The sequence below is a fragment of the Tachypleus tridentatus genome, chromosome 2, assembly GCF_004210375.1.
Source record: "Tachypleus tridentatus isolate NWPU-2018 chromosome 2, ASM421037v1, whole genome shotgun sequence".
Lineage (NCBI taxonomy): Eukaryota > Metazoa > Arthropoda > Merostomata > Xiphosura > Limulidae > Tachypleus > Tachypleus tridentatus.
The window spans coordinates 49,723,143-49,750,609 of record NC_134826.1 but is presented as its reverse complement, the minus strand read 5'-3'; the positions used below and the strand labels follow the sequence as shown (position 1 = coordinate 49,750,609).

Below are 27,467 nucleotides of genomic sequence, written 5' to 3'. Positions count from 1 at the left end.
TCTTACTATCCAGTTTTTATTTACTTGAGACTGCTACAACTATTAGATGTAAAACAAAATGTTTATTTACAGATTCTCACTCTTTAAACTAGAGAAAAAACAAAACAAACCAATATCCAAGATACTTGAATTGCATTTTAGTTTTTTTTAAAAGTCAGAAAAAAGTACATTAAAGTAAGACTAAACTGGTTTATTTTACTTAGAGATGACATCTGGTTGATTACACTGACTTGTAATACCCAACGTTAATATCTTTCAATCACACCACACATTTTTGGTTAATGATTTTAATATACATGTATTAAAAGAATCATCCATATACATCTGTCATTCCCACAGCACGACCATTTCTTCTGGGAACCATTCTCTGAAAGAAACAAAGAAAAGTTGAAAAACAAGTAACAAAGTAAAAAGAGAGAAATTTAAATATCTAACAGCATCAGATCTTTATAGTTTTCATCTTCACTTCAGAGAGATTCCCACAAATTTATCATCCAGTGCAATGATTGAAGTTCACATTTTTCATAATTTCAAATTGTTTTGGTTCCCACAACTTGTTTTAAATGTTAAAAGCAGTAAAAACTAAGGAACATCAAAATTCAGAACACAAAGACAAGTAATATTTGTTGATTTATCTTTTACCAGATGCTTAAGATTTTATATTTGGGCACTGTCACTTCTGAGTTTAGTGAAACCTAGTTCAGAACAAACACTCAATCCAACCCAAAGAATTAAATGCTACCCATCAGTATCACATTTCAATCTGTTAGACAAAACCCTTAACCTTATGGCCAACAGAATGAAATGTGATAGTGATGGGCATTTAATCCTTTGGGTCAGATTGAGTTTGTTCTGAACAAGGTTCCACTAATTCAGGATGAGAGAACAACTTATGGCCAAGTTAGTTGCCACACATAACTAAGCAACAATGGATGCTACTAGCATACATCTTAATACTAAGGAAGTTTCAAAGTCCTTTTACCTTGGATAAAATTCAGTTTTCCTACAATACCTGAAAAAGAAATACAATATTAGAAGACTTTCATGGAAACTTGAGTTAAATTATCTTACACAATGACCTCAGATATTATTTGGTGAATGGAAATCATCACTCAAAAGTCAAGAGTAGCAAATACAGTCATCCTTGGTCAAAGAACAGTCAACTTTATCTACCAACACCTTCCTCATTTATATGACACTATTCCTCTTATTTATAATTTTAAAATACCAGATATTTGCAGCAACAAATTAAGTTCCATTGTATTGATAGCATGTTCTGCTTGCCATTAAAACCAAGTATGAAGATAGAAAACCATGCTGCCAAACAAGTAATCAGAGAAACTTCAACATGCCAACTACTTCAGTTTCCAAAGTGGGCTAGAAAACAGGATATTTACACCACTAGTAGCTCTAGAATAAGAATATCCAAGTTGCAAATTAGCATTTCATTTGATTTTTACCTTAACAAGATTCAACATCAGGTAACAGGTTCCACAGAAAGTTGTATACTTTCGGGAAATCCCAACTTTTTGATTCCAAGATAAATGTTAGTGGACACTAAAAGAAAACTACTAGAAGACTGTAAAAACTTACATTGCTTAAGGTAAAATGTACTCGTGTCACTGTTCTCCAGCAGAACCCTAAACCAAGAAAAAAAGTTATTAGAATAAAACGTTAATTTATAAATCTTCAGTTGATGATGTAAGCACATAAATCAGAACTTATGCATCGTCACCAACATCAGTGAGAGAGTTCAAAGAAATCATCACATTATGCTCAGGTTAATATACAAATTGTGCATTAGATAACAAAAACTTGGTGTTAGGAAAAAAAATGATTGATCAACTGGATGTTAAAAGTTCATGATTACACCACAATTAAAAGTAATAAGTTACTTTTCATGAACACAGATTCATTCCTACATGTGGATTACATTCGTTTTTCCTTAATAAACAAACATGGTAAAAAGAAAATTCATTAGGGAAGTCTTGCTACCAGTAAAAATTTGTGGAGAACACACTAATTACTTGGGGTAAGATATTCTGCATTGGTTTAGCTTCCAAACCTATTAGTTCAAGAACAATTGTTTCCAAGAATTCTGAAAATTTGGGCAGTTTATAATATACATAAAACATGTAAAAACATCTATTTTACTTTATTAAAAGTACTATACAGTAAAACAAACCTGTCAAAAAATCGATGAAATTTATCTGCAGTCCACTGCTATTGTTCAAGCCATTACCTAAATGGTAAAAGAAACGACCATATTAAAGCTCGACTACTATCGCAATGTCTAAACAAAAACCAATAGAAGACCTCAGAAAGAAATCAGTGGAATTGGGCATCTACATAAAAAACCTTCAGAATGGTGCATGAATCATCTTTGATCTTTTTTATTTAAAACTTTCAAAATTGAAGGAGTTGGCCTTCAATAAAACTCTTGAAACTGAAATAGGTGAATGATTATTCCAACAAGTAATTAAAAAACACCAACACTACATACAGCATCATCTCAAATAATGAAATTTTAAAACTAAATCATGTCATGTAAACAGCTCAACTGGCAGGTTTGGAGCTAAGTCAATAATGTATAATGACCCCCCCTCCTAAACAATTTCTGAAAAAGATTAAAATTTATTCCAGGTGATTGTATTTATGATGTCACTTATAAAACAAATTCTACAGAATATACTACAAAACCAGAAAGTTAGGAAGTATTTCATAAACTGATCAGCCAGATAAACAGAAATCAATTTTAAAAGTTTGTAAAAAAATATTTACAACTTCACTGTCAGGTCTACTTACAAGAATGTATTTTTGATGGCTTCAATGAGGACATTCAAGATTTAAGTACACTGAAAATATTAAATAAAAGGGTCAGATACTACTTTAATTTGTTTTTCACACTTTTTACAGTTGCATAAGCAGTCAGGAAGAGAGAGTTCAATTGAAATCACCATCAATCATTATATCCCTTCTTGTCATCACATGCAGTTTTAACCTCTTTCTGGATAGGTCAGGGCTCACAGGTCATGTCATTGTTGCCTCACTGATATTCATAAAACAGTTCAATAGCATTAAGTCTGGTACAAAACTATATAATTTAAAAGTTCAGTATTATACATTAGTTAATGTCTTAAATATTTTTTGCAAGTCATGTGGTATGTTGAATGTAGCACAGGTTGAAATTAAATGTTTGACAAAATATTAGACATGTAGAGTAGGAACCAACATCAACAAGCTGGAGTACAACAAAAACCTTCCATGTTTTTCAATTTGTTGAAATTGTTAACAAATTAGTCAAGATGGATTTGTAAAAACAGACAAGAATCAGTAACAATTTCACATTTCTAGATAATGTTACTCAAACGGGGTTGATATTCAGGTAATACCAGTCATAACCAAAACAGGTATAAGTTAGTAATACAATACTCCAAGAAACAGGTCTACACTTAAATTAACAAGAATTTCAGAATCTTCAAATATCTCAGTCCATTTTCTTAAAACTAAACCTCATAACTTATACAACTAACTAGTTTGTTTTTTTAACACCATGTTCACATTTCACAAGAACTTAGTGTAACACGCAAAGTTTACAGTATTATAACTGGTTTTTGTTAATAACCATTTTGTAAAAAATCACTATAGGTTATAGCATTAGTTTAACATTCACAAACAGAAGTACTGAAAGCAACTAACCTTTCAAACATCCATGGCAAAAACAGCAACAAGCCACCATGCAATCTGCAAGTGTTACATTATGAAAATATATAATATCAAATATATTATTTCAAGCACTCACAAACACAGTCTAAGTAAGTGTCAGCTAGAGCTAATACATTGAGTAACATCATCACATCAGAGACAGAGCAATGTTGTAATCATTCACTATTTCTGAAAAACTATGCTTTAAAGATGTTAATTTCACTTCACATACACAACCAATATAAATTATTTATCCTACCTGTGTCAATTCTTCTAGCCCTCATCTTGGCATCTGAAAAAGTAAATACACATTTAAAAAAAAAAAATCTTAAACAGAACATGCACTTGCAGTCATCCTCCCCTTCTCAGAGATCTTGGTGAAAACATTCTCACAATATATATCAAATAATATTCATCATCACAGAAGTTGGCTAGTTAAAAATCCATCACCTTGTCTGTATTTAAACAAGCATCAACATTAAGTTTATTAACCCTAACAGGTGACATTCTAGCAATCTGATTATTTTGTATGCAGAATTAAAACTCCAAGAAACTTACCATAACAGTTACTTGAAAGCCATTGTCCATAATCAATCTGAATAAACAATAGCACTAATGATTATAATATAATAGCAATGTAACTTTACAATACATATTAATAAATGCATCAGGTAAGATAATGTAACAGCATACATTTTTCAGATGAACTATGCTTTAATCACATGCAAATTTCATTTTATAAACAATTTTAAGTACACCTGCAATAGTAACTCCCCTTCATTCAATATTTTAATTTTTCATTATCCAAATCAAAATATACATAGTGTGCACAAGTGCATATAAAACATTGGATTTATCATTCTTTACCAATTTACCCAAAACATGTCTTGGGATCAAAAACTACATTTAACATCTGACCAAAGACAGCTAACTACTTGAGTTAGAAATCAAACAAGTTAAACAAAAATTTTAAAACTAAATTTTGATCATTTTGTTGGTATATACATGTACAATATTTTAGTTCCATCTACATATAGACAGAAGTTCAATGAATGATGCATTAATTACCTATTTCGCTAGATTCCAGTTAATTTCAGGATATTTTCATAACTCTGGACTTTTTAACTATAAGTAAGATCCTTATAAATACAATGTCGGGTCCACAGCCTGGAACGATTCTAGTTTTTTGCATATTCTGAAATAGACAGAACTAAATCTAAACATAGATGCATATTATCAGAAGTTCATGCAAGTTGCAACATTCCTTACATCATCCTACATTCAGTTACAAATTCTTATGTTATAACGTAAATTACAACATTAAAACTAGAAAGGCCTCTTTAGCATTCATCCAATACATTGCACTGTTCTATTTACCCATTACGTTTTATATACAGTTCTGAACGAACCTGACGTTACCAATTAGTAAATATTTTCTACAAATTTAGATTGTGAGGAAACCTATACATAATTTGCTGCAAAATATTAAAAACGTTATTAATATTAAATACGCACAATTAAGTCCAATGACTATACCTAGCCAGACACAGAGGTCCCAGTAATTAAAAGCTTTAACTACTGCATATTGTTTCTACGCAGTGAACACTTAAGCATTAATTTTGTACTAGTAAGTTATGCAAGAAAATATAAAAGTTCGTTCTCTCTCTCTTTATGGGTATATTAATGTTTGTCTACCCAGGAGGGTCAGGTTTCTTTAACCTTTTCAACAGTCAAGCATATTTATATTTGATATCCAAGGGCCAGATTAACCCGCACTTACTCGGGGCCTTTTCAGGGCAATGTCCATGCACAATCCATACATACACTTGGTGCAAATAAAACATTTCTCTTACAGTTCCATAAATTTGTACTTTCAGTTAGATATTAATTAGGAAACGTTTACATAAAAAAACCTTTCAATGTATTATTATTAATCTCTAAACTAATGGAGTATAGTTAATAGGTGGCCTTTTATTATTTCACATATCTATTTTTATTTAGAAAGTATATATTCACTGGGGAAAAGTGCTTAGGTCTATCATCATGTAAACAATACCTAGTTTGTTTTTTCTCCAAATTTTATTAAAATAATTTATTGTACTATGTAGGAATATCTGCTATTGTTTCGATATGTGCGTATTTATGCATAAATTCGGAAGATGTTCTAGGTACTTTATATGCTGTTGTCAGTAATGTATTTTGTATTGTTGAGTTTTGCTTACATTTATCCATGAAGGAACTGCATAGTCAATGACGAGCCTAATGTAGGTTATATATTTTCATGTTGTCTGCCGTAGTTCCACTCTTTTTGTCAGTTAAGACTCCTAGCATAGTTTATTTTTCGTCAAATTTTTGTTCTATTATTTATGCGGTTTACCCACGTTAGTTTTTAATAGAACGTAAGTCCCAAGAATTTTGCTGAAGTAGCAACCATTCATGTAAAATCTCTACAAAGCTCATCTATTGTAGGGGTAATTTTCAAACTCTAATGCGTAAATTATTTTGGTTAGGCCTTGGGGACGAGATTTTACTGTTATCCCTAAATCTTCTTTTGTTGCTAATGAGCAACCGTTGCAATATCCTATTATCAGAAACTTAATGAAATCATAAAGGTACATGTACGAAATAATGCCCACCCCAAGTCCACAATTGAAACCGCATGGACAACGAAAGCAACAAATTTTATTCACAACGTGAACAATCGCAATTTTTTAAAAAATAATTTTATATTAAAATTACATCTTAAAGTAGCGCTCTTACTCAGATCCTGCAGTTTAGTTTATTATATTACTTAATTTGAAGTTCAAATCAAGGTGGCCACATTTGTTTCAGAGCACTAGTTTTAAAAAACTAGTTAAGGTGCACGTGTATTAGGTTACATCATTTAAATATTCTTGACAAAAGACTATCTATGAAGAAAAATCAACCCTCAAACCAGCTCAACTCAAATTAACATTTACTTCTACATAATATAACGTCTGTAACTACCATCTCAAGAGCAACTCGCTATCGAACGTTGTTTTAATGAAAACATCCTTCCCAGGTTTCGTAACTTTAGTAATTTTAAATCCAAGTTAATCACACAAAAGAATACGTTGTGGAAGAAAAATTACTTAACAATATATATCAAATAATAATATTTAACTTCTATACCTCTTTATTTCTACAATAATAATCGTAAACTATTACATACTACACGTGAAAAAAAAAAAAAGAATACTAACACTACTTACCTCTCCAACTCACCTCTTCTCACGACTTCCAATACAAGAAAGAACAATTCATACCAGGAACGACGAATTTATTGAAAACTGGTCATACTCTCGTACCTGTGATACTGACAAAAATTACAAATCAAAACTCATTATTACTATATAGAAATATCGTTTAGTTCTAAACTCTGTAATTATACGATTTGTTTTTAATTTTTCATGTTGCTGCTGATAATAAAACTTGTTTATTTCTTATTCTAATAATCATATACAATAAGAAAGTTTACGCACATGTCCACCAGGAAAATGTTTTACGAATTTTTTTTTTTGCAAAGCTATATTGGGCTGTCTGCTGAGTTCATCCAGGAGAATAGAACGCCTAATTTTAGCAAAAACGTTGATCAGTAGTATTTTCTTTTCTTGAAAAAAAAAAGGATTTTTAAAATTTCTATTTAATTAATAGCATATATGTATATATAACTGATAAACACAATATTTATCTCGAACTTTTACAAACTATTTGCATGTACTAGTTCATAGTAAATGAATGATACAACTAAAACATCATACATTTTCTTTCGCAGTAATTGCCTCTAGTTGTCCCGCGTCGCGCCAAACATGCTCGCCCTCCCAGCCGTGGGGACGTTATAAAGTTACGGTCAATCCCACTATTCGTTGGTAAAAGAGTAGCCCAAGAGTTGGCGGTGGGTGGTGATGACTAGCTGCCTTCCCTCTAGTCTTACACTGCAAAATTAGGGACGGCTAGCACAGATAGCCCTCGAGTAGCTTTGTGCGAAATTAAACAAAAAACAAAGCCTCTAGTTGTTAGATATTTGTTGAGTGGGCTACTAATTGACAAGTCACGTTAAACTTTTAATAAAGTTGTGTTTACGAAACTATTGTACAAGAATCTATTTGATTAAAACAGTGAGGGAGTCTATATTAGTACTGTGTTGTAATATGCAAGTAAGTAATAGAAAACACAAAAATTGCTTTTTTTATAACATTATAAGATTCAATACAAACATTCATAGATTCAAGTTCGTCTAGAAATACCAGTCAGTCAGTTAATCTGCATGTAGCAGGTTCGAATCCCTGTTGCACCAAACGAGCTCGGTTTTTCAGCTGTGGGGCATTATAAGTGAATGACAGTCCCACTATTCGTTGGTAAAAAGAGTAGCCCAAGAGTTGGCGATGAGTGGTAATGACTAGCTGCCTTCCCTCTAGTCTTACACTGCTAAATTAGGGAAAGGTAGCGCAGATAGCCCTCGCGTAGCTTTGTGCGAAATTCAAAAACAAACACTTTGGTTCATATTATTTTAGTAATGGATTCATGATGGGGAAACAGAAGCTTAATATTGAAAAATGACGAAGAGCGATAAAACATTTTATTTATAAGGCCCGGTTATTTTGGAATGTCTTATTCCATCTTCAGCAACATCTAAAAATTGTGTTACAAAGCTGATTATAATTAAAGTTATGATAAAATAACACAATAATTAGTTTACTTGGTTAAGAAAAGCGGTAAAAGGACGGATAAAACAGTCTTTAATTATGAATCGACTTTCTTTAATATAGAATTCGATATATCTTTTGGTAATGACAGAGAAATAGTTAAATGAAATATTGCTACCCGTGGTTTCAGAATGTGAACGAATTGATGATGGGCTGGGTTTGAGTAGTGGAAGACTGATTCTGTTTGATACTCCTAAATATTCACAGACTCTTCGTAATGACGAAAAACCTACGTGAACTAATAATGTATCTGAAAATGACCTAAGAAGGTCGAAATATTGTTCTCTGCTTCGTAAATAAAGGTGTTAATACTCATACCAGCCGTTCCGAGATACATTCACAGACTCTAGTCTAGTCTAATGGCGTTTCATTTAAGCAATGTACTTTTAGTAACTGTAAGATTTTATCCGTCCATTTTCAGCTTTTCTCAATAACAAAGTAAACTAATGATTCTGTTATTGTATTAGTAATAATGATATTCGTAATACGGTTTTCAAATTTCGCTGAAGATGCAATAAGTTCTATCTGAATGTTCGAACCTTTATGAACTATCTTGGCCCGGCATGGCCTAGCGCGTAAGGCGTGCGACTCGTAATCCGAGGGTCGCGGGTTCGCGCCCGCTAAACATGCTCGCCCTCCCAGCCGTGGGGGTGTATAATGTGACGGTCAATCCCACTTTTCGTTGGTAAAAGAGTAGCCCAAGAGTTATGGTGGGTGGTGATGACTAGCTGCCTTCCCTCTAGTCTTACACTGCTAAATTAGGGACGGCTAGCACAGATAGCCCTCGAGTAGCTTTGTGCGAAATTCCAAAACAAACAAACAAACAATGAACTATCTTCTTCATTATTTTAGAAATGTTGCAATGATTTATTTAACGTATTTATAAACACAAAACACAATATCTTAAAGTTCATATCAAACAATAGTATTGTCTGATAATTTTATAAATGAGCCAATTAAATCGAAACTACAATATGCAAATTTAGATTTTAATCATTAGAACGATGCTATGGGTCCAAACGTTATAATTATTTAAATCAGGTTCCCCAGTGGCTCAGCAGCATGTCTGCGGACTTATAACGCTAAAAATCGGATTTCGATTACCGTGGTGGGCAGAGCACAGATAGCCCATTGTGTAGCTTTGTTTTTAATTCAAAACAACAACAAATTTAAATCAGAACTCGCCTCCTGTAGAAGTAACTGTTAATAAAATTTGAAATTAATTTCAGTTCAGTAGGTTCCTGACCAACATTAATAAGCCAATTAATACTATATTTTAATTGTATTAAAATTAGAATGAAATAGCCAATCTCAGTGAGACAAGACAGTTTAATTTATATATGTTTGACACAATTTAAAAGTATGTGGACACATTTTATATTTTCGTAGATATTATGGTGATAAAAATTTTGTGCGAAAAATCGTTAACGACTTTGTTGCATTTAATGTATTATTAATTACGTCAGTAACAACGAAACTTACGCAATTTTCTTCATGTATTTTTATTTCAAAACAAATGTGTATTGCGTATATGGGGATGGCAGAATTACTCCTCCTATATATATATATAGCATACCAACACCACATGTAAAAACGCGATTCATATATACACACACACACACACACACACAGGCAAATACGAGAAGTACTCCAATACTTTAATAGGATAAGTTAAATTCAGCAACTCTTCTTGCACGTGATGACGACCTGGGTACTGTAATATGCAGGTATGCCACGTGCTTTCTATCTTGTTTTCAATATAATTTACTATAACATTTCTCTACGTAGAATTGTTGGTCAAGTAAGCCAACAAACTCCTCTCGCTTTAGTTACCTACTGAACTAGGTCAGTCAACTAGGTTTTTACATAGGTTTCTTTTAGAACAGATTTCTGTAATCTGTGTCATTCTGTTTATAAATTTACGAATTTTTTCACTTTAAAATCAGACGATGCCTTAATAATAAAACAACCCTCATTTCAAAGTGAAGTTGATCATCAGTCGCGTGTATAGCGTCTGTGTCTGAGAATAATGGTACTGTCGCGTTTCATATATAAAATATCGCCATATTTTCTCAGTGTGGAAATATTAATTTTTTTGAAACAGAACGATGGACTTTATTAAGGTTTACAAATAAATTTAATGATATTTGAGTTCTCTAATAAAAACACCTAAAATATTTATTTGTTTTAAACGTTGAACGTTGTTTGCTGGAAAACAAAACAGATAGTTCCACCGTATTTAACATGCCTCATAATTTGCTTCAAATTCAATAAAACCCAGAAAACAGAGATCCCTCTTCGCAAAACATTTTCTGTTTCCTGTTATTTTGTGACTTCTCCTCATTTACTCTTAAAAAGAAATAGGCGAACTTGAGAATATCACATAAATAAGTCTTTTATCACTGTTGAGATGAAAATCATAGGAAGAAACGCAAGTTACTTCATCATAAGAAATCTAATACTTTACTTCCTCATAAGCCATTCTTACCTTGTACTAGTGTGAAGTAGCCATTCTTACCTCGTACTAGTGTGAAGTTATTTCGTCATTTGCCTAATGTTTCTTCAATCTCTGAGGCTTCATATCCAGTTGTAATGCGAGTTTAATAAATATTTATAAAGTTTCATATCTCATGATGACACGAAACCCACTTGAAGTAAAAACGTGTCCCAAAGACGGCTAGTACGTGCATTAAAACTTTAAATTTAAATAAAGTACCGAAGAACGTCCCGACCTTGTTAGGTCATCTTTATTTTAATCAAAGTTTTAATACTCCTACCAGCCGTCTTTAGAATGCAGGTTTCATATCTGCAATGTTTACATTTTATAATTAGCAAGTTCATAAATAGTTGGACAATAGACAAATTTCGAGCATACATATATATATATATATATATATACACACATACATACTCACACAACATTATATAACAGTTATGCTAATTTTCACATCTACAGTAAATGGAGCATAAAAACATATTCTCACCTTAGAATGATATTTTTGACACCGTTTGTTTTTAACTAATGACACTAAAAGGAGAGTTTCATAATATGCACATATACAAATAAGCAAGTATTAATTACATAACGTAGTTTTAAATTATTATTAATTCTGTAATTCTTATAGGTGTAAGCTAAAGAATGTTTTCCAATAAAAAGTTGTATTATTTATAGGTTTCTGACATTTTATAACAAATTAAAATTTACCACAGGAAAACAACATAAACAAGTATTATTTATTTATATAAGAGCCCTACATTTTATAAACATGTTTTAGGATTTTTGTATTACAAATTTGACAAACACAGGAATATATAAAAACATTAAAAAATTCTAATTATCCTTACTACTGCTATTAATACATTTTTATAGCAAGAGCAATTCATTGAGTGTTTGAATTGTACCACATTCAGTGAAAATGATGAGTCTAAGTAAAAAAGAGTTACAAAGAAAACATACTGCAATATAAAGAACAGCACTAAAAACCTAACACAAGAAAAATTTCCATGTACAAAACATTCCTTGCTGAATCTTACATTATGATAAATTGGTCCATTTCAAATCTATAAATGCAGCATCATGTTTAATACTTTCTCAAAATAAGTTAAATGATGCTGCCAGTACCTTCAAATTGAAAAATTCAAAGAAAATGACTTAACAGAAAAAAAAAATCAAAGTTAGCATATCAGCTTCTGGTTATAGCACAAGCCAGTTTATTTCATTTCCTGCTATACTAACAGTCCAGCCCCTCAGATGGTCATTGGTAAGTTTCAGCTCTAATTTTGAAAGTTAAAATCCAGGGTTCAATTCTCCACTGTGAAACTCATGGAAAGAAACTGATAATCCCATTACTACAACTGCACAAAGTTTTTACTGAAATATTTGAATATAGTAGAATCAAGAACTCTTGGGCCTACTAGTTTACTGTAGTTGAATGACAACTTATCCATATTCATTTTTAAGTTGAAACTGGCTTTTAATTTTAACTGTTTGGTTTGTTTTGAATTTTGTGCAAAGCTACACAAGAGCTATCTGTCCCTAACTTAGTGGTGTAAGACTAGAGGGAAGGATGCTAGTCATCACCACCCACTGCCAACTCTTGGTCTACTCTTTTACCAATGAATAGTGGGACAGACATTCACATTATAATACCCCCACAGCTGAAAGACCGAGCTTGTTTGGTGCAACAGGGATTCGAACCTGCTACAGTCAGTTTAACTGACTGACTGGTATTTCTAGACGAATTTGAATCTATGACTGTTTATATTGAATCTTACAATGTTATAAAAAAAAGTAATTTTTTGTGTTTTCTATTACTTATTTACATATTACAACACAGTACTAATATAGACTTCCTCACTGTTTTAATCAATTAGATTCTTGTACAATTGTTCCGTAAACACAACTTTATTAAAAGTTTAAAGTGATTTGTCAGTTAATAGCCCACTCAACAAATATCTAACAACTTGAGGCAATTACTGCCAAAAAAAAAAAAGTGTGATGTTCTAGTTGTATCATTTACTATGAACTAGTACATGCAAATAGTTTGTAAAAATTCGAGGTAAATATAATTGTGAAAATTTATTTCACAAAATACTACTTGTTTCACTTCCAAAAATTTAAAAACAAATAAAATTTATTATTTTCTTACCAAATAGAGGCATGTTGAATAACGTAGTAAATAACCCTTTTATAAACAATTATTCACAAGACATTGCATTAATAAAATAAGTTTAAACTAAGCTTTTTTATTATTGTTTCAGGCCCTAATCAAGTTCTTTTAATACTGCTAAAGTACTACTTGTTCTACAAAAATGGAAAAAAAATGAAACTTATTTTTCTATTGAGATTTTGCAAGTATATTGAAGGATTTCTAAAACTTTAAAGTATTCACAAAGAACAAGATAAAAGAAACACATTTATTATAGTCATTACTGATTTATTAGTTTCACTTCAAATTTCTGTCATATATTGAAACATGTAAATGTCAGAGACCAAGTTTTACATCTAAAATATTAAAATAATAAAGTTAAAAATATTGCTGTTGATATTATTGTTTTTAATTATTATATACTTTTATCTTTTACATTAAAATTGCAGACAATTGAATAATTCCTCAGACACTAAATGCTACTGTTGGCAAACATGAATTGTTTGAAAAGAGTACATATTTGCCTTTCAAATACTAATTTCACTTACTAGTGTCCAAACCTTCCTAAGAGTTTTCTTTTTTTAATTTTGCACAAAGCTACATGAAGGCTATCTGCATTACTCATCCCTAATTTAGTAGTGTAAGACTAGAGGGAAGGCAGCTAGTTATCACCACACACTGCCAACTCTTGGGCTACTCTTTTCCAACGAATAGTGGAATTGACCATAACATTATAATGCCCCCACGGCTGAAAGGACGAGATTGTTTGGTGTGACAGGGATTTGAGCCTGCGACCCTTGGATTACGAGTCAAGTGCCTTAACCACCTGGCCATGCCAGGTCCCCTTACTAAGAAGAATTGAGATGAATTTCCAGATGTATCTCAACATTTCCTGAAATAATATGAAATGCTAAATATGCTTTTTATCTTTTCACTTTCTATTGCACATTCAAGGTATCACAATGTTTCGGCATACTGCCATTTATCTATTTAGACCAAATAGACCAATTAGAGTTAGCTCAAGTGTTTTAATCTGTTGTTTAAAATATGATTTTATAATGATAGATCATCCAAAATGAACTGCACCTTACTGATGGACCTTTTTTAAATAATGAAAAAGTGAAATATTTACATCTGTTTTGTTAACAAATATTGTGCTATATACAAACTGTTTTTATAACTTCAATTTTATTTTGTAAGTAAAGAGGTTTTAATAATTTCATGTGTATCAATGTATCATAAACAGTTAGAACATTTCCATATCGTAGTTACAATTACAAATGTCCAGTGTATGTGAACTAAAATCACTACATCTATGACACTTATTACATATATTTATTTGTATGCTGAATCTTAATTTGTATAACTGATTCATGATTAGATTATTTTTTTGTATTAAAAATTATTCCTCAACTTCCTCTGTTGTTATTTGCATGCAAGTTCAGAAAATTTAATTATTCACTTCTATTAAATTATTACAAAAAATCCTAACAGAGATCTTAATTAATGTTAGATCTTTCGCTCAATAATAATGAGGATTTTTACGTGTTTTTAGATAAAGAAACTTCAAGAAAATTTTTCTAAAATTAATAAAAAAAACTTTTTCAATGTAATGACATTTTTTAAAGAAAGCCAGACCATCTGAAAAAGAATTTCAAATATTACATTGCAACAGATCATCTGCTGTCACACAGAGATGTTGTAATAAAGATTAGGTGGTAAGAATTTAGATGATCTCTTTTACACTGAGATATTTTTAAGTTTTCTAATGTTTAGTTCTTCTTGGCATTGATCAATCAGTTTCAACAGGTCTTGATAAATAGGATGTTTGGTGCCATGAGTAACAGCTATCACCTTTTCAGCCTATGAAGAAAGAACTATTACTGTGCTATTTCTTAAAAGTAAGGCAAAATGGTCAAAATTAATACATGTAGAGTTTGTAGTAATATAAACCAAGGTCAGCTATAAATATGAAAAAAAAATTGTCTCGATTATACAAAGTAGCAATATGATATCTTTGTTACATAGTTTTATCTTGTAGAATCTATTAAAATGTTACAGTTTTATTAATTAAAATTTATAAAAACTAATGTTAAAATTATAATAATAATAATTATGTCATTGGAACACAATGAAATAATACAACTTATACACAAATACATTTCTTATAGACCTTCACTGCTTGCTTAATAACCTAATACACCTTGAATAAAGATTGCAATGCTACATTCTTGTACTAACATATTATTTATTTCTCCCTGTTTATCAATCTTCAAGTGGATTTCCAGTTGGCTTTTTGTATATTGCTCTAATTTCTAATGCATGTACCCTTGTTACTTCACCATCTTTCCTTGAAATAATATCGTGTTACCATGAATTTCTATTTCTACATCTATAAAAAGAAGCCAAAAGGTCCATAATTTCATTCATCGCTACTTTTTGTAACAACGAGCAAGATTTGGAAATGTTTGGAATCAACCTGTGAAACTAATTTAAAATCATCACGACTTACAAACTAAATTATTTCACAGTGGTAAGCATACCAGAATATGGAAGCAGAAAATATGTCAGCCACTTCCCAGATTTCAAAGAGATTTATAAATTATAAATCTGTGAGCCACAGCTACACAGCACTCTACTGCCATCTTCTGTGTAATTAGAGGAAAAAAAGGTAGCACTTACATACTTGTAAACTGATCCAATCAAAGATGCCATGAAAAGATCAACATCTTGTGAGGAAGGAGAACATGAATATTCCATTAAAACATGAATAATGGCTTGCACATGCTACAATATCCCTAGACATAAAGTAACACCTACCAGTGAAATATGGTGGGTTCTAAACTTTGGAGTCTTTTTTTATTACAGAGAATATTTTCAAGTTACAGAAAGGAAACTGACAAACATAACAGTGCTCAGATGACAAGCTACTTAAACCAGTCTCTTAAACTGAAACCAGTCTCTTAAACTGAAACCAGTAATTTCTCAGAAGTAGCATATATGCAGCTGTACAAAGCAAAAATGGACACAATATGAACAGATGATCTATCAAAACCATGTCAAAGAGACATTTTTTTTCTGAATCTTCATTTCACCTTAAAATTTTCAATCAAACTTCCCTGTGATACTTCTCGGACTTGTACATAATATGGGGCTGTAAAAAGTTTATTACACTTTCCTGAAGGAAGGTTCCTGCAGCCAGATAAATTTTGTGAGAAGTCCCACCTGACCTTGACTTCTTGTCCCCAGTGGTACCACAGTAACATTATAAAAATGACCCCGACACATAATTGGCATGTTGTGTAGTCACTCACCTCATTAAATAATTAGAATGGCAATGTGAGGTGGATCATGTGTGTATAACATAAAAAAAGGATCACACCAAGAAACACAAAATGATTGGACTGTCAATCAATGTCAAGGGTTCTTGTAGAGGAATTAGGAAAGAAGTACAGTTTTAGTGAAACACAACTAAAATGCAACACATATCTAATAAACAATAAAAGACCTTGCAACATCAATCTCAGCCCTATCTCAACACTTCACCAATACTTTACTAGGACAACTAATATAAAATCAGCTTCAGAGATGAAAATAAACACTTGAATAACCAGTCATTATAAAACAAAAGCATTTCCACTGTCTTTTGTAGTAGTGGTAAATGGATCTTTAAGTAACCACTTAACATGATGCATTGCTTCTGATCTTAAGGTTTACATAGAAGTTATTCAATGGATAATTCATTTGTTTTGTAAGGAAACATTAAATTTTTGCAAAACAACAATACTGTAATCCTTCTACTATCACTATGTGCACAGAACAATTGTTGTTTGACATACCAAAAAGGACAAAAAAAAAAACCCTTTGGTTCTTAGTATCTTTCGTGTTCTCAAATGAGTAGATTTTCACCAATCAATATCTTTTGGACATTGCAAGAACTTCAGGAGACATTTTGTTTGTGACCGACTATCAAGAAAAGAATCCTGCATCATCACTTGGGTAAGAATTGGGTAGGATGGTAAAATAAGCCTTGTTTTTATTCATTCTTATCAGTTTTTCAGAATAACTATTTAATTAAGTTATTTTTGACCATACAGCAGTGTTTCTCAACCAATGTGCTGTCAGAACCAAATGAGAGTGCCACACAAATTTGGAATACTCATGCATGCAAAAAATAAATAAATAAATAAAATGTATTATTTTTATAAATTAGTTTCATGGATGAAACAAAGGCATACTCTGGTCTTTTTGCTCTTCCATTGTAAAGTGTGAGATGTTATATTACTATGCTTAATGACAAAAAAACAGGTAATTTCTAGTGATAAGGGTAGTGTGTTAGGCTAAATTTGCATAAGGTTGTGGAGGTGGTAGTGGGGGGATTTGTATACCACAAAACATTTCTATTAAAGTCAGAATGTCTTTGGATAGAAAATGTTGGAAAACACTACCAGGAACACCACAGCTTTTACAACACATAATGGATTACTATCACCACTTAGAGTATTTCAAAATCTTGATATGAATACCACAGAATAGTCAAGGGAAAACCTAAATAGGAGGTTCAAGCCCAGCAGCAACTAAAAGATCATCTGTTAAACCTGTGGGAAAATATGGATTAGGCTGCAATTTTAAAACCTGATACACTCTGCCCAGAGAACCATAAAAACTATGAGGTGATCTAACCTGATATTGAGGACTTTAAATTGCAAACATTTCCTTCTGATTACTTTAACTCTCAGAGCATGATAACTTTACATTAACAAATGATAAAGCAAAGATACGTACAAAAAAACAATGTTTTAAAAAATTAGATTGTGTTTACATATGTTGAAGTCAAAATGAAATGTGTACTCATTACATGTAACAATGGTATCTTAAATTAGTTATATTCATTCCTTGGTTAATTTTTAGTAGGTAGCTTCTTCCAAAGACAACGTGAAGCTAAAGAAAACATACAAACGTGCTGAAACTAGTTTCTCCAAACAAGGATTAGGACAATTCGTCCCCCCATTTACTATGGTCTTTCACTAACTATTTTAAAAATACAGGTAAACATCGATATAAAATGCATCGATAAAGCGCGATAATCAGTTGAGCGTGATGGGGTCTTAGGCCCCAAATTTTTTGGGGTTTCTACAGAGGCCGCCTCTTAATATTACCACTGCTTAATGTAATCAGCCGGTTAATGTGATCAAAAATCAAAAACCAAATCCACTTCAATCTTTTTGTATGGTTTTCACGCCGCATATTGTGATCAAACCCTGGCCTGCATGTAATAATTCCTGGCGCTGTCAACTGCAGTAAAGTACATAATCTGCCAGTCATAGGATAGCTCTCAGTGCGTAGGCAAGAAGTATCAAAACTTTATTTTCATTAAAACCACAAGTCATCCTTGATCGACCGATGGATGACGAAGGATGAGTCATATACACTCATACACCAGTGACAGTGGCATGAAGTGCTGCAAAGCGATAGCGTCAATGTTGAAACCATATAAATTTCTAAGAAACAGCTCGCTCCCCAGAAGCTTTCAGACGAAATAGTTTCTTGGAAATCTGTGACGTCAGCTATTCCCTTTATTCTAATATCGCGAATAACTGAAAGGTCTTGTAACACCAGCTCGTAGGCAGAATTTACGTCGACCAAATCAATTTTGTCGTGAGTGAATGGGATAGTGACCATCCGGTGGCGACAGACTGCGATTTTCATATTTTTTCAACATACAGCGTATTTATACCCATGGAGAAGAGAGGCACCAAAAGGAATGCTTACACAGTACAAGAGAAGATACAGATTGTGCAGCAAATCTGGAACAGGGAAGCAAGGACCAAGATTATGAAAGAAATAGGAGTTCCAGAGTCTACACTTCGAGGTTGGCTGAAGAATGAAGATCAACTGAGAGAATTCTGCAACCAGGTAGACAGAATGACAGGACTACAGAGGAAGAAAGCCAAGACAGCAGCAGACCCAGCAGTGGACATGGAAGTTTATGATTGGTTTGTGAGACTTTGAGCAGACAACATTCCCATCTCAGGACCCATGGTCCTTGCAAAGGCAGAGAAGACCTACCAGCAACTATACCAGAAAGAAGATTGGCAGCCCACCTATGGATGGCTACAGAGATTCAAGGAGCGGCACGACATCAACCAGATCAAGATTTGTGGAGAGGCAGGACTCAAAGAAGCAGCACAAGAACCACAACCAGAACCAATAGAAGAAAAAGATGACATTTTCCATGGATTTACAGCAGAAGAAGTAGCAGAGGCAGAAAGGAAGTTTGTAGACTACCAGGATGGACTCCCTTGACAACCCTTGTGAAGCAGTGGGCCGAGATTGACGAAGTAGCACCAGTTACCCAGCCACCCCTCACAGTTGAAGAGATCCAGAAAGCAATACAGAACCCAGTGGCAGCACCCACAGATTTTACCACTCCAGATGAAAAAGAAGAAGATGACCCCATTCCAGAAGAACTCAGGAATTGCATCACCTCAACTCAGGCAGTACAATACACAGAACAACTTCTATATTGGGCAGAACACCACAATCTAGGAATTTGCAAGATACTACAGATCCAGAACCTAATGAGAACTGCGAAGAGGATGCAGAACCAAGGAGGAAGACAACAGACACTTTTGGAGGCTTTTGAAAGAAAGAAGACTACTGAGTAACTATAAATTTGTGCATTTCAACTTGTTTTATGTGCTTACTATATTTTATTGTTATTAAATTTTTTGAAAAATCTGTTTTTGTTTCAGTAGTGAATTCGTATTTTAAACTTTGCCATGATATTTTTTTATCTGGTAATTATTTGACTTCAGTTTGTAATTAGATTTTAATAATTAGTAAATAAATTATCAAAATTAATTACTATATGTATTAACTTTTAAAATTGAACTAATTTTAATCAGCGTCTAATTGTAAAACGATCACATGATTGCTCTAACGGAACTACTTTTAGAATATCAGCCCCATCAAAGTAATGAATTGATAAATTTCTTTAGAATTCTGCTTTTTACATTTAATTTCAGTCTTAAAATTGAGTTTAATAAATAAAAATAAATTAAAAAAATGCTATATCATTGGTGTAAGTAGTTTTGTTTGTTTTTCTTTATTTCACTACAAAACGCGTAAATTTTGCATTATCGCTCACCCCGAGGGTCAAAAAAATATATAATCAAATCGGTATAAGGCGCAATCAGATACAACGCGGTCGAATTTTTTGGACCCCAACTAGCGCCTTATATCGATGTTTGACTGTACTTACTTTGGCTGATATCAAAATAATGACTTTGGTTCAAACTTGTATTAAAAATTTGCATCACCAATTTAAGTAGAGTTAGAGAAAGAACTGCAAACAAATATTTTTCACTCAAACTGCAGAAAGTACCTGTAAGAGAATTTTCTTGGCAGCATTCAAACGTTCCATAAACAACTCAATTTTGCCAATTCTAAACAGCTGGATTCCTAAATTTGGATGATAGTTTCCATAATAAAGTCTAAAGAAAAGGATAAAAAGTAATAACCAATAACTTTTATTTCTAAAACTTGTTCAAGCCTTTCATTTTAAAACGAGAATGTTAATTGCATTTTTAAAGAAAAATGGAAAGTGACCCTGAAGTTGTAGTTGTGATAAAAACAAAATTAACATATATAATCTTGTAATATTTTTACATAGAAATAAAAGTGTATTTAGAATAATTAATGACTTACCTTCAAATTAATGACTTATTTTTTATGCTGTTCAATACCAGTGGGGTTCCTGTAAACCATCTGAGTGTGCAAGTTTATGTTCTTTCCTGTTGCAACACTCATTATAAAGAACCAAATAAAAATGTTGGTGAAATTACTCATTTTCCATATAACAATATGTAGGAAATCCAAGCTCTGATTAGTAGGATTAACTTCAATAATTTTAAAAAGTTTATTTACTAGTACCATATATAGCTTGGTGCAAATAACTTATAAAACAAACCCAATCAATATATATTTTTTGTTTAAAAACACCATGACAAAGAGCTGTGTTAAGGGCGTGCTTGTTGAGACTGAAATTACCTCAAGATTCCCTTTATTTCCCATATGCAACAAAAAAATTCAATTTTTCTCTTTCACTTTTTAAACATTACAGTAGTGGTTCTCAAGATGTAGAGTGCAACCTCTCAGTGTTCTCTCCAGCTCTTCTCAGCCACCTTAATAGGAAGAAACTGGATAAAACTCTCAACTTAAAACAAATACAATGCACAAATCTGCCAGTAGCAAATTAAAATCTATCCTCATATTACAATTTATCTGTAGTGATAAATTAATTTGTTTAATACATGACGTATAAAAGATAATAAATTGCCACATGAAAATACCAATGGTCAAAAATTTACTTTTTTCCTACCTTTGTCACCTGAATAAGGTTTAGGATTTTTGTTTTCATTGTAAAATTTAAGGATATGAGGCATTTCAACTGCAATAAATTTCACCTTAAAATAACTACACAGGTAGTTTACGGGGGCATCCAAACTCTATTGGTGTCACACCTTATTTGAAACATTAGTCCCACTTCCAAGTAGCTAACACTTTAACATGTGGATTTTAATGCAAGTAAATTCTAGCAAATCAATTTTCTATCACTCCCAATATAAATAAACTGTCAATGACTTGTAATTTATTTGACCACTGGAGTCTATACAGTTCTGAATTTTGCACAAAGCTACACAAGGGATATCTATGCAAGCTGTCCCAAATTTAGCAGTGTAAGACTAGAGTGAAGGCAGCTAGTCATCACCCCACCACCAAATCTTGGACTACTGTTTTAACAATGAATACTGGGGTTGATCGTCACATTATAATGCCCCCACGGCTGAAAGGGCAAGCGTGTTTGGTGTGATGGGGATTCGAACCCATAACCCTCAGATAACAAGTTGAGTGCCTTTACCACCTGGCCATGCCAGGCCACATATAAACATTATAATTGTAAGGTTATATTAAACTTTTGTTGATTGTTTTTTAACTGAAGTATTTTTTACTCAGGTTAGATAATATATTTTAAAACTTACCTGTATGGTTCAAGAGTTGCCAGTGAGAAGTCTATAGCTTCCTCCCATTTTCCAAGAGAGATAGATGCATCGAAAGCCTGGTCTAAGATCTTAACACACAAGACATTTGAAGGATCCAGAACTCCTTCCTGTTGACTTAGACAATGCTTACAAATCTCCAGTATAGTTGATGGGGCATCTTCCAACACATATATAAAGCAAACTCACTATTTAGTAAATACAGTTCAACGAGCAAAATGTATACAGTCATGTTTCACCAATTCAAAATTTCAAAAAGGTTTGAGTTTTAACCCAGAAGTTTATTTTTCAGATGACAATGTAAATACCAAAACTATACAACTGTCTTAAACTGTCATATGAAAGCATAACTTATGCTGAAAAAAGAAAAAAAAAACTTACCATTTTCCTTTTTTTTCTTTGCTAAAAGTTCAACCGTTCTCTTGGACTCTTCCGTAACTTTTGTAACATCCTCTTCTGTGGCACATTTCATGGTCTTTGTCATCAGAATATCCTTTAAAAGCCATGCACCACACTTAAAAGTAACATATTTTAAAATAGCTTTAGATTTTTTATAAGAAAACTTGCCAATGAAGTTAATACTAATTAGTAGTTATTGTGTAATTTCATATGACTTTCTTTGCAAAAAGACTGTATTAAATTATAAGCTATTTTACTTGCTCACAAAAATTTAGGCTAGGAACAGACATAATGAATTAACTACAAACATGTGACAAAACTACCATACATGTTAACTACACAAAAAATTATAATACTTTGTGGTACTTTAATTACATCTGACAAAATAAATCACTTTCATTTAATGATTTCTAAATATTATATGTAAGATAAAATAATAATAATACACATTTAGATGATATTTCTTCTAACATTCTTTGATGAAACATTATGGAAGTTAGTTGTTGTTATCTATTAATCCACATGTATTCACTTTTTCAGCCAGTTAGGGAATACTCAGTATTTTCATTTTACTATTTCAGTGGCCTTGTCCAAAGTCTGGTTTGCAATGAACATATAGACTAAAAACGTGAGGAAGGATAACTCAACAAACTACTCAAGTTGATTGGAGCATACTGCTCATAGTGATGATTTTAAAAAAACACTGAAAGTTAAACATTTGATTAATATTATGTTGTGAGAAGTAAATAAAAATTCCTTCCTTAATATCAATTTTTACAGCAAAATTCATGCATTGCTTTAATAAAATAAGCAGCAAACAACTTACAAGTTGTATATTTTTCAGAATCTTACTACTGCAAGTGTTTTCTAGAATTCATTTATTGGAAAATTATTAATTCATAATCACTCTCAAAGACTAAAATCTACTTAATTTATTTCAAATTACTGGTAAACAGTTAATGTCTGGAGACAACTACAGGTTTTATACAAAAACACAAATACCAAGAAACCATGCTAGATTAGATTTAAAAACTTTTTTTAGTTACTATCAAATGATTTAAGCCATACAGATGTTTCACAAACTACAGAATTTAAAAACCATTAACAAAATCTTCCATTTCATTAAACATCTACAAACACTTTTTAATCTTACAAAAATAAAAGAATTACTACAAGCTGATTGCTAATTAAATTGAAGACAGATTTTATATCTGTTAACAAATTATCTTCCAAATAAATTATCAGAAATGGAACAGATAGAGGATTGATTTCATCAAGATACTATAACAAAAGTCATTCTGTTAAATCCCTACTTTAATGTTCTTTACCAGTTTTGGATCATTGCAGCGGTAACACTGACAAACAAAAAAGTACTGCTCTTTCAAACTTCTTTGCCTCTCTTTGGTTGTAGCCATTTGGTCTATATAGCTAATAAAAATCTATTGGAAAACAATATTTTGAACAATTAAAACAAAATTGCATATAAAAAATACATATCTTTATTTAGGCTTACAAGGCTTTTTTCAGAACAACATGCTGTACTTTATTATGTCATAAAATGAAAACATTCTTTGCAGTTGTTTACAACTGCCATAAATTTATTTTTGGCACTGGTACAATAGCTGATTAAAAGACACATAAATCTTGTACATAGTCTTAAATAACTTCACTCAGTTCTGATTTTATAAAGCATTTCTTATTTTTTCTCTTACTTTCAAACGAAATAAAAAATTGAGGTAATTAATTATGAATTAATCAGTATCAAGATAAATCAATTTTAAAGCACTGTATTCATTTCATCCACATATTATATCACTTGCTTTTTGTTCATCATCATCCATTTATGTTTGCTAGTTTGTTCTCGGAACCATTGAGAGCTTTGTAATAATCCCAGTATGTAATTAAGTTGGTTTTAATTCACCTGAATAATTTGAACAGTGTTTGTGTAACCTGACCAGTGTATCTAATTAAGTTAAATCATATATTTTTTATACATGTAATGAGTTGTAATTTTCTATGACAAAAATAAACCTAATCTGATATTTTTTCATATTGTCATATAAATACTTTTAAAATGTGAAGTCTAAAACTTAATTTTGCATTATATAGTTAGGCTGTTTTGATGTTACAAAGGTAAATGAGTTTACATGTTCTACCATGTCAGTTTGCCTATTTCTTGGATATGTATATTAGTCCATCATTTTAATATATTTCATTAAAACAGAATCAGAATATATTGTTATAAATCTAATACATTCATTGAAACTTAGAAAAATAGTACACATTTTCTAAAGCTCATTTTGTACAAAAATACTTATATGAACAATTCTGTATTAAAGAAATTTATGAAAATAACTTCAAACAAAATTTTACTAGAAGTTATGAATAATCTGTTTCATTGTCAGAAGAATAAGTTGAATTCAGCTTTTGTGGATAATTAGTTTTAATCTTATTTGTTTAATCAAGTAACTGAATCCAATCCCTACTCTTTTATAGTCTAGTTCATCCATGTCTTGAAGAGTTCGTACATAAAGCGTTGGCCCGTTGAACGTCACCGCTGCATTAGGTTCACACGAGTGATCAAAGAAAGATGCACTGAAACAAAAACATTAAAACATCCATCTTAAAAAAGTGTAGACTGACACAATTATCAAATTAATGAGCATACAAAAATATATCAACTCTATCTTCACATTATAAACCTGCATACATGTGCACTAATGGCAGCTATAATGACTTATCTACAGTTCTTTGCAATTGTTCCTTTGTCATTAAATAGTCAAAATAATTTAAAATTTGTGTGTTAAGTTTCACACAAAGCTGCTCAAGGCTTTCCTGCATTAGCCTTTCTTAATTTTGAGGACACAGCTTTGAGGAATGGCAGATAGTCAATACTGTCCACTCCTCATTCTTGAATAACTCCTTTCAGACCAAAAAGGATAATTTGACAACCACTCTTACAATGCACCCACAGTCTGACAAGCTTATCAGTGGGCCATGCTCAGCCAAAAAATAATTAGAGAAAAATTATGTCCAACCATAAAGAGTATTTTGAGACTTCAGCTACCACATATGCAAAATGTGTGCGTGCGTGCGCGTATATATATATATATATACACACACACACACACACACATACATATATAAAATGGCAAACAAACAGATTTGAGCAGTTGAAAGTTGTACAAAAGAATTGTTTTCACTCAAGAAAAAAGAATACCAAAAGTACTGGCTCCCTATACTTAGAATATAAAAATAATTAATAAGGTTTAAATGTTTTGATTTGCTAGTGACTGAAACAACTTAATAGCAGTATGACTGAAAACTATGAGAAAGAAAACCAAACATTTTATATTTTTATGGTGGAACCTGTGATTTCAAAGCCTGAAGGGCAAAATATTTGGTTTATTTTGTTGTTAAAGTTATTTTGACAGTTATTCATCGAGACTGAAAAAAGTTAATGACTTCCAAAAAATTAAAATAATTAATATAAAATGAAACAAGCATGCAATTTACCAAATTATTTTTGTTTCTCAAATGCTACGAAAAAGCTTGTTTTCTCAAGTCTCTTACAAACTGGTTGATAAACATAATTAGTGTAGTCCCTGTATCATTTTGTCATAGAAGAAAGGAATTAGAAAATACAAACTGGTTGATAAACATAATTAGTGTAGTCACTGTATCATTTTGTCATAGAAGAAAGGAATTAGAAAATACAAACTGGTTGATAAATGTAATTAGTGTAGTCACTGTATCATTTTGTCATAGAAGAAAGGAATTAGAAAATACAAACTGGTTGATAAACATAATTAGTGTAGTCACTGTATCATTTTGTCATAGAAGAAAGGAATTAGAAAATACAAACTGGTTGATAAATGTAATTAGTGTAGTCACTGTATCATTTTGTCGTAGAAGAAAGGAATTAGAAAATACAAACTGGTTGATAAACATAATTAGTGTGATCACTGTATCATTTTGTCATAGAAGAAAGGAATTAGAAAATACAAACTGGTTGATAAACATAATTAGTGTAGTCACTGTATCATTTTGTCATAGAAGAAAGGAATTAGAAAATACAAACTGGTTGATAAACGTAATTAGTGTAGTCACTGTATCATTTTATCACAGAAGAAAGGAATTAGAAAATACAAACTGGTTGATAAACGTAATTAGTGTAGTCACTGTATCATTTTGTCATAGAAGAAAGGAATTAGAAAATACAAACTGGTTCATAAACATAATTAGTGTAGTCACTGTATCATTTTGTCATAGAAGAAAGGAATTAGAAAATACAAACTGGTTGATAAACATAATTAGTGTAGTCACTGTATCATTTTGTCATAGAAGAAAGGAATTAGAAAATACAAACTGGTTGATAAACATAATTAGTGTAGTCACTGTATCATTTTGTCATAGAAGAAAGGAATTAGAAAATACAAACTGGTTGATAAACGTAATTAGTGTAGTCACTGTATCATTTTGTCATAGAAGAAAGGAATTAAAAAATAAAAACTGGTTGATAAATGTAATTAGTGTAGTCACTGTATCATTTTGTCATAGAAGAAAGGAATTAGAAAATACAAACTGGTTGATAAACATAATTAGTGTAGTCACTGTATCATTTTGTCATAGAAGAAAGGAATTAGAAAATACAAACTGGTTGATAAACATAATTAGTGTAGTCACTGTATCATTTTGTCATAGAAGAAAGGAATTAGAAAATACAAACTGGTTGATAAACGTAATTAGTGTAGTCACTGTATCATTTTGTCATAGAAGAAAGGAATTAGAAAATACAAACTGGTTGATAAATGTAATTAGTGTAGTCACTGTATCATTTTGTCATAGAAAAAAGGAATTAGAAAATAAAAACTGGTTGATAAACGTAATTAGTGTAGTCACTGTATCATTTTGTCATAGAAGAA

The 27,467-nt window shown here is 31.6% G+C and overlaps 1 protein-coding gene and 1 long non-coding RNA gene across 23 annotated transcripts in view; both read right to left on the bottom strand.

Moving 5' to 3' along the window:
* LOC143243370 (uncharacterized) lies at window positions 1–8,964 on the bottom strand. Of its 22 annotated transcripts, none has more exons than XR_013024401.1 (10): window positions 7,209–8,964; window positions 6,939–7,042; window positions 4,774–4,900; window positions 4,264–4,300; window positions 3,965–3,997; window positions 3,700–3,744; window positions 2,806–2,855; window positions 1,594–1,640; window positions 983–1,012; window positions 1–367 (listed from the first exon to the last, which is right to left on the bottom strand). It is a non-coding gene; the product is annotated as an uncharacterized LOC143243370 (long non-coding RNA). The 22 variants fall into 22 exon arrangements; XR_013024407.1 differs by having other exon boundaries at window positions 6,939–7,034; window positions 7,209–7,227; XR_013024397.1 differs by lacking the exon at window positions 7,209–8,964 and having other exon boundaries at window positions 6,939–7,124.
* A 4,374-nt stretch (window positions 8,965–13,338) lies between these two features.
* LOC143243366 (histone-lysine N-methyltransferase SMYD3-like) overlaps window positions 13,339–27,467 on the bottom strand; it is a 32,746-nt gene continuing 18,617 nt past the window's right edge. Inside the window, exons 6-11 of the mRNA XM_076487237.1 lie at window positions 25,029–25,137; window positions 23,871–23,981; window positions 22,525–22,657; window positions 22,126–22,303; window positions 20,469–20,577; window positions 13,339–14,944 (exon numbers count right to left, since the gene is read on the bottom strand). Coding sequence (XP_076343352.1) covers window positions 14,822–14,944; window positions 20,469–20,577; window positions 22,126–22,303; window positions 22,525–22,657; window positions 23,871–23,981; window positions 25,029–25,137 — 763 coding nt within the window. The 3' untranslated portion in view covers window positions 13,339–14,821. The remainder of the gene's footprint in view (window positions 14,945–20,468; window positions 20,578–22,125; window positions 22,304–22,524; window positions 22,658–23,870; window positions 23,982–25,028; window positions 25,138–27,467) is intronic.